Source organism: Nicotiana tabacum, chromosome 17 (assembly GCF_000715075.1).
Source record: "Nicotiana tabacum cultivar K326 chromosome 17, ASM71507v2, whole genome shotgun sequence".
Taxonomy (NCBI): domain Eukaryota; kingdom Viridiplantae; phylum Streptophyta; class Magnoliopsida; order Solanales; family Solanaceae; genus Nicotiana; species Nicotiana tabacum.
In genome coordinates this window covers 30,676,934-30,685,731 of record NC_134096.1, presented here as the reverse complement: position 1 = coordinate 30,685,731, position 8,798 = coordinate 30,676,934, and the positions used below count along the sequence as shown (strand labels likewise).

At 37.5% G+C, this 8,798-nt stretch overlaps 1 protein-coding gene across 1 annotated transcript; it reads right to left on the bottom strand.

Moving 5' to 3' along the window:
• Positions 1-4,058: 4,058 nt before the first annotated feature.
• Positions 4,059-7,197, bottom strand: LOC142171759 (uncharacterized). Its single transcript, XM_075235458.1, has 6 exons — positions 7,049-7,197; positions 6,748-6,937; positions 6,076-6,315; positions 5,389-5,516; positions 4,788-4,905; positions 4,059-4,685 (listed from the first exon to the last, which is right to left on the bottom strand). The coding sequence occupies exons 1-6, from the start codon at positions 7,195-7,197 to the stop codon at positions 4,059-4,061; spliced, it is 1,452 nt and encodes a 483-aa protein (XP_075091559.1).
• Positions 7,198-8,798: the final 1,601 nt, after the last annotated feature.

Sequence of the window (8,798 nt, the reverse complement as noted above, 5' to 3'; positions counted from 1 at the left end):
TTGATGGCACATGTATAGGAGGTCACATGATCGTTTTGATTTGTGATTCCATTGTACTTTGAAATATCGGGCATACGAAACCTCTTCGGAATCGGCTTCGGTGCAGCGCTCGGAGAGAAAGGCTTTTAGATGAACTTCTTGGAATCTGGTCCTTTTAATATCGGGGGTGCTCCCGGGATTTGATCGACCCTAGAGTTATATGTCTCCACATTTTTAGCCTCAATTTTCTTCTCACCTAATTCCACTCGCTTCATCAATGCTTCAAGCATTCTCATTATCTCGGGGTTAGCCCTGGGCTCAGCTTCACCCGACCTCTCAGTGGTTTGCTCGTTTCCTAGGGTGTTCTCTCTAGATCGTTCGGGCTCGACTGTACCATGAGGGTGGCCTTGATTCTGTAGCTACGCTATTGCTGCCTATTGAGCCTGCAACATTTCAAAGATTAGCCACATTTCCCATCACCTTCGCCTTTGGGCGTTTCTCAAACTGTTGCCCGTGGGCCTCCGAGAACGTTGTTTTCAGGGTCAGTTGGCAGGTGGGCTTCAATAGCAACCTGTGAATTGGTGTCGATTGGATCGACAGCTGGGATTTCGTTTGGGCCAGCACGGGTCACCTCATTGCTAGGCACCAAGTTGTTGTTTTCACCGTGATGGCCAGACTCAGCTTCAATATTCTAGTAGGCAGACTGAGAATTTGACATTTTTAAGCTGACCTGAAATTGCAACCTTAAAGAACAAGCATAAAAAAAGGGAGTTTGTTATGGAAATTTGTATTAAACCACCACTATTATCCTTAGTCCCACGGTGGGCGCCAAAATATTTACCCTTAAAATGGATAACAATTAAATTTATACATAGTTTTAAAGATAGGTGGATTGTTTAAACACAAATGATCAAGAATGTCAGATAAATGAGATAAAGACGCAGTGAGTAATCAAACCAGTCGTAACGTTATGACCTATCCTGAACTTGGACTGGGCAATAATTTCTGCCCTCGATTGGGTACTGGGCTCGAAGCCAGTCAAGAACAAAGAACAGAAATAAAGTAAAGACTTTGCAGTAGCTAGAGAGAAATAAGTTTGTATTGTCTTGATATGTGTGTTACAATGTCTTATCAAAGAAAAACCTCCCCACATATAGAGTAGGAGAGTTTGATTCCTAGTACAATTCTAATAAAGGCAAAAATCCTCCTTTCTCGCCAATTACTGATCTGCTGCCGACGTCGGACGAGATGTGCACTATGATATCCGGTGGGGTGCAGATATCATGGCCATCTATTAGTCGTGTGAAATTGTTGCCATGCTTTCCGAGGTCTTGGAGCTCGTTCCGGATTCGGGGGAGTGTTGTCTTATCAGGCCCGGTGGCGAACACCTTGTTCGTGCCTTAGTACGAGAAGTTCCCGGCTTTGATTCCGATCCCATGCAGTCATGTTTTTGCTTCGATTGACCCACTGAAAAATCGGGGTATATTATACCCCTGGTTTCACCTGTATACAAAGGTGATTGGCTTTTCTATTGAATGGTTCTGTTGAAACATTGTACTACTGTTCAAAGTTGCTGCAATTTCCGAATTTGTTGGACGAAAATCCTCCCCGACGATGAATACCATTAGCATTTCTTCTCTTTGAATAATTGAAAAAGCGGCGTTGATTGAATTGTACAGTGATAATAGGGGTTTTAGTTTTCAAAGTATTTAATGAATACTTTATGTGCAAGGAGGCTTGTCAAATAACTCCTCAAATAATATAGTATTGTCTGAGGATCGAATAGTAGTAGTAAAGAGTTTTTAGTATTCAGGACAAAGACCACTTAAAACTTTGGGGTTAATATCTCCTAAGGTTATCCAACTATCTCTTAATTTCATAAAAGTCACTCAATTATTTGTTGTCACTTAAAAGTACTCCAAGTTTACTATTATCACTTAAAAGATATTTTGGCTCCACCCTTTGCTCATAAATCTAACATGGCATAAAATTTAATGATTAAAATTCAAAAATAAATGGAATATCAGCTTAAAATGAACCATACCCACTTTAGAGTCATTTCTCTTTAAACCTGATTTTATCCATAACCCAAATAAATTTTAATATTAAAAAATTATTGTTTCCCTTCTTTCTCCTAATAAAATACACACCTACCAGTATCGAACACTCTTAGCACATTAGGGTTTTTAGAGAAACAAAGTTCTGATGAAATTTTGTGTTAGCTAGTTCAAAGAGAGGTAGGAATGTGAAGAGAAAAATCATGTGTAGATTTTTGGTTGATCTGCAGAAAAAGAAGTTTAGAGAATTTAAGAAAATTTAGGTTTTGTGAATTTCTTTTGGGTTTTTGGCCGTATAGATATAGTCTTAATGACATCATATTTTGTTTATCTTTGCATGTGTATTGACAACTTTCATTATGCACTTTAATTTTATGTAATGCTTACTAAGTAGGTTTTTTGTGCGCTCATGTTACTTAATAAGCAGCACTTTAAAATTAATGGAATAGTAGTTTGTAAAAATGGGTTCTTATTAGCGTTATTATTCTTGTATGCTTATGATACATTTATTTGTTATGTAAGAGGAATACATTAATATTAGAAATTATAAACGGTCCAAATATGCACTATGGAACAGACAAGGCAAGAAATTTTTAGTATAAAAGAATCACGAATGGGGCATTTTGTAAGAGATAAGGTAAGAATTTTGTAGTATAGGATAATTATTCTAAGCTGATGTGGTATTTATTTTTTATTGAAACTCATTTGGGTTACGAGTTAAATCGAATTTAAGGTAAAATAATATAAAGTGGGTATAGTCCACTTAAGCTGATGTGGCATTTATTCTTTTGATTTTTCACATTAAATCTTATGCCATATAGGTGTATGGGTAGGGGTCTAAGCCAAAATGACTTTTAAATGACAATGGTAAACTTGAGCTACTTTTAAGTGACAAAATAGTTGAATGACTTTTCTGAAATTGGGAGATAGTTAAATGACCTTTAGTGGAATAAACCTTAAGACTTTGATAACCAGTTCTTTATTTGTGAGAGAGAACCATTAGTTGCTAAATCATGAGCGATAAATTTTATCTCCCTCATGTATTCAATACTGATAAGTCGTGAATCACGCTTTAAGTTAGATAGTATCTCATGTAGGCCAAATACTCATGACTGTGACTTATTAGCATATGTTGTTTGCAGGATGTCCAATGCATGTTTTGCACAGGAAGATTGGGCTATCAAAGGAGGCCATGATGGCATTGTACGTAAATGAGGTTGCTTGTCGCTGCCACAGTTTGTATAAAGGGTTCAAGTATTCTCGTCCATTGTCATCAAGATGATGTATTTGGGGAATGATAGATGTTTCATTAATGAAGAAAGAATATCATAACCAGATAGCAAGATAGTCACTTAAGCTTGCAACAGTATCTTCCATGGCTTCTTAGATGTGCTTCAGTAACAATTACTCTGTTAAAATGGCAACAATTTCTATGGCGATTTTTCAATCACAAATCTACTAGCTCAACCCACGCAGTTTCAGTTTGAATCGACGAAGACTAGAATCGCTAGACTTAGGGCTCTGATACCATGTTGAATTACCAGATCTGAGATAAAGAACCTTAGCTAAGACAATGTAATTGAGAGAAGAAGTGAAATGGAGAAGAAAGAAAATATCTTTGTTCACTAACTCAATGAAACAGTACACTATACATTACTATTTATACAACCTAGTTAAGCATAACAAAATGAGATGTAATTAACTACTCCACTAACCAACCTAATAAACTACTAACCATATTACTGATAAATAGACTAGAATGCCCCTGCTCTATGTACAACTAAGTGACCCATTTCTCTACACTCCCCCTCAAGCTAGGTGATGCAAATACATCAAGAACATCTAGCTTGGAACTTAAGTACTTGTGCTGAACTCTATTCAAGCCTTTTATCAATAAATCTGCCACATGCTCCCTTGTTCCTACATATTTGGTGTTAACTGATCCCAACCGAATTTTCTCCATTATGAAATAGCAATCTATGTCAATATGTTTGGTCCTTTCATGAAACATAGGGCTTTCAGCTATTTGCATTGCTTCCTTGCTAACACATAGTAGATATCAATAGGTAACTGAACTTCAAATCCACTCTCCTTTATTAATCCAGTTAACCAAACTAACTCTGCAATTGTAGCTGCTAAACTTCTATATTCCGCCTCTATTGAACTTCTTGAGACAGTGGCTTGTTTCTTGGACTTCCAGGATACCAAGGAATCTCCTAGATTTATTAGAAATCCTCTTACAGACTTCCTAGAATGCTGACAAGCAGTCCAATCTGCATCACAATAGGCTTCCAGTGTGACTTTGTTATTACTTGACAGTAGCACTCCTTGGCAAGGATGGTTTTTCACATATCTGACTATCCTCGTAGCTGCCTCCATGTGGGATTTTTTTGGTTGCTGTAAAAACTGACTCAAAGTTTGTACACTGAATGCTAGACCAAGTCTTGTTACCATTCGGCACAACAGCTTCCCAATTAGTCTTTGGTAAGCTCCTGAATCAGGTAATAACTTATCTTTTGCACTTTCTTGAGTCTTCAGATGATCATCATACTCCTTTGTAGTCAATCTTGTATTCATCTCCAAAGGTGTTGTAGCTAGCTTAGCTGCTCCAAGTCCAAGTTCTGAGATGAGTTCTAACGTATATTTTCTCTAATGCATTAGAATTTCTTTCTTAGACCTGACAAATTCTATCCCCAGAAAATACTTTAGTTCTCGTAAGTCTTTCATCATTAAGGTTTGTTTCAAAGATACCTTTGTTTCTTCTATCAATTGTAAGCTAGTACCAGCTATTAACATATCATCTATATACACAAGCACAGTAACAGTGCATTCTGGTAGCTTCTTGACAAATAAAGAGTGATCATATTGACTTTGAGAAAATTCAAATGTACAAAATGCTTCAGTAAGATTCTCATTCCACTATCTTGGAGCTTATTTAAGCCCATATAAGGATTTAATGAGCCTACAGACTACATGTCACTCTCCCTAGCTCTTAAATCCTGGTGGCAATTCCATATAAATCTCATCAAATAGATCACCTTGAAAAAAGGCATTATACACATCCATTTAATGGATGTGCCACCTCTTAGCAACAACAACAGATAAGATTGTCCTCACAGTTAACATCTTGACTACATGAGAAAAATTCTCCTTGTAGTCAATCCCTTCTTTCGGAGAGTATCCCTTTGCCACTAATCTGGCCTTGAACCTCTCCACCTCTCCTGAAACCTTATATTTAGCTTTATATACCCACTTACATCTAATCGGAATCTTGCCTTTAGGAAGTGATACTACCTCCCATGTATTGTTACTCTCCAGTGCCTCAATCTCTGATTACATGGCCTCCACCCACCTAGGGACTTGGCTGGCTTCAGTAAAGGAAGAAGGCTTAACAATAGAGAAAAAAGTTGCAAGATATGCCTGATAATTGGGAGAAACACCACTGTAAGTTACATAGTTGGCTATGCTATAAGGAACACTCTGATGAACATTCAGAGAAACAAAGTCCTTTAGCCAGATAGGTAGATTCCTATCTCTTAGCTGGATTCATCTCCAAAGGTGTTGTAGCTAGCTTAGCTGCTCCAAGTCCAAGTCTCCAGTATGTTGTGGAGATTGATGCCCTTGCAACTGTGCTTGTGTAGGTGCTTGCTCCTGAACATGACTATGATCTGAGGGGCATGCTTCTTCTTTAAGATCATGTACCATAGGAAGTTTTGTATCTTTAATGGGAAACATTTTCTGCTTCATGATTTGTATAGGGCTCTAGTTCTTCATGATTGATCTCTGTGTTGTTCCCAGAGTTGATTCCATTTTGAGATGTGAAGTATGGATCATAGGTTAATGTATCAGGTTGTAAAAATCAGGAGAATGAGAGTTGTGTTGTTTGGAGCATCTGAATGGAAAAATATTTTCTTTAAAGATACTATCCCTATTAACAAGAAGTAATTGTTAGACAAATTCAAAAGTACATATCCTTTCTCACTAATGAATATCACATTAGCATTGCAGAGACTGCCTTTGGCATAAGCTTGTCATGTACTTGTACATCTTTGGCATAGCACAGATATCCCATTACTTTCAGATGTTCTAGTGAAGGTTTCCTATTATACATATTTTCAAAAGGTGATGCACCATTCAGGTTTGAAGAGGGCATTCTGTTTATGACACAAGCTGCAGCTAGAATACAGTGACCCCAGTACTTTAGAGGAATGTGTGCATGAAACCTCATAGCTCTAGCAACCTCTAAGATGTATCTATACTTTCTCTCAGCTACTCCATTCTATTAAGGAATATAGACACATTTGTTTTGATGCACCACTCCAAGAGCTTGAAACAGTTCTATACAGATCGAGTTTACAAATTCTGCTCTATTATCAGTTCTGAAAATTTTAACTTCTTTGTCAAACTGTGTTCTTACATAACACAAAAATTATTTTAGCACAACACAAACATCTGATTTAAGCTTTAAAAGAAACAACCAAGTCATTCTTGAGAAGTCATCTACTAGAGTTAGAAAGTATTTATTTCCATCAAAGGTTGGGACTCGATATGGTCCCCATATATCAGCATGTACTAGTTCAAAACATTGTGTAGTTTTGATACTGCTACTAGGGAATGGAAGTCTAGTGTGTTTATCAAGTGGACACACGTGACACTTATTTATAGTAGACATACAATTGTCTAGTTTTATTGAAAACAACTTTTGAAGTACTCCAGTTGACACATGCCCCAACCTCACATGCCACAAATTAGCATCTACTCCTTGTTTTTGTGTTGCATTGTATAGACTATTTTCTTCAGCTTCTTTGACAGCCATGCTCCTTGCTTCAAGTATTTTAGCTAGGTGTGGTGCTAGAATGTAAAGACCTCCTGTTTCTTTACCAATCAGTTTCACTCTCCCACTGCAAAAATCTTAAAAAATGCAGAAATCAGGGAAAAAAGCAACACAACACTGTAGAGCGTTAGTTATTTTTGACATTGATAACAGATTATATCTGAACTGGGGAATGTACAGTACATTTTCAATTGTTCTCCATGATGAGAGTATACTAGTGCCAATGTGTGTAACATTAGCTACTTCTCCATTAGGTAGGTGAACTTTATTAAAGTTACTAGGTTTGACTTCCTCTGCCTTAGACAATAGACTGGGATCATACACCATATGATTGGTGGCTCATGTATCAATGATCCAACCATGAGCTTTATTATCCACTAAACATGCCCTACGGATACCTGCCATGTTTGCTGAAGGAATGGTCCCAGTAGCTTTGTTTAGCATCTGCAATATTTGATCATATTGTTCCTTAGTAAATGAATAAGCAGGAGTTTGAGGTGTTTGCTTCCCTTGTCCATTGTTATGAGATCTTGGAATTTACATCATCAATTGTGGTTGAACCTTCATCTGTGAGCTTTGTCCTTGTTGAGTCTGCATCATGAATTGTGGCTGTGTCTGACAATTTTGATTTGTTTCCTCAGTGAAGACATTGTAAGTAGAGGAATTACTTGCTCCCCCTTTCTTCTTGGATTTAAATACCTGTGGATAGCCAATGATATTGTAGCAATTCTCTTTGCTATGGCCTTTCTTCCTATCATACTCACAAAACTCACCATAGCCTTTCTTCGGTCTTAGATAGCTATTAGGGTAAAAATTACCAGGACACACTAGAACTACCAGTTTGAAAGCTCCCAGACCTAGAGCTTAGTAAAGCGGTAGGCTCAAAATTCTCAGAGGAGATAGCAACAGTTGTGCCTAAGTTTCCTGCTATAGTAGCTACTAATATTTGGTTCTCATCTCTCATGATCATAAAGTATGTTTGATCCACTGAGGGTTAGGGGTGCATTAGTAGTATCTGACTCCTTGCTTGAGAGTCTGACTCATTCAAGCCCATTAAGAATTTATACATATTTTGCCTTCTCATATGTACTACATAGTCTCTAGATTTAACACAATCACAACCAGGTGCACGTACTAGAGTCTCGTATTTATCCCACAGATCCTTTAATTTTGTATAATACATAGAGACCGAAGAAGTACCTTGATACAAAGTTGCAATCTCCTTATGCAGATTGTAAGACCTAGATCCATCCACCTTGCTGAATCTCTCTCGAAGATCTTCTCATACTGCATGTGTACTCGATCTAAACACAACTCCAATAAGTTGAGGAGTTACAGCATTCATCATCTAGGAGAGTACAATAGCATTATATCTCTCCCACTGTTCCCAGAGATTATCACGAAAATTCTCCTTTTTCCACGTTCCTTCTACAATTTCTAGCTTGTTTCTTCCTCGCAGAGCAATTCTCATTTATCAATCCTAAAGAGTATAGTTTTTAGTACATGTTAATTGAAACGAGATGAGATGTGCTCCATTCGTATCTGCTGGTCCTAGGTACAATGGGTGATTGTGAGGTAAATCGACTGTAAATCCATCGCCAGTTTGAGTTTCATTCACAGCTTTAGCGGTTCTACCAGCTCCGATGACAGAAGTGTCAGCAACAACAATATCTCCCATGGCTTCTTAGCTGTGCTTCTATGGCGATGTTTCAATTACAAATCTACCAGCTCAACACATGCAGCTTCAGCTTGAATCGACGAAGACTAGAATCACTAGCCTTAGGGATCTGATACCATGCTGAATTACTAGATCTGAGATAAAGAACCATATCTAAGACAATGTAATTGAGAGAAGAAGTGAAATGGAGAAGAGATAAAATATATGTGTTCACTAACTCAATGAAGCAGTACACTATACATTGTTATTT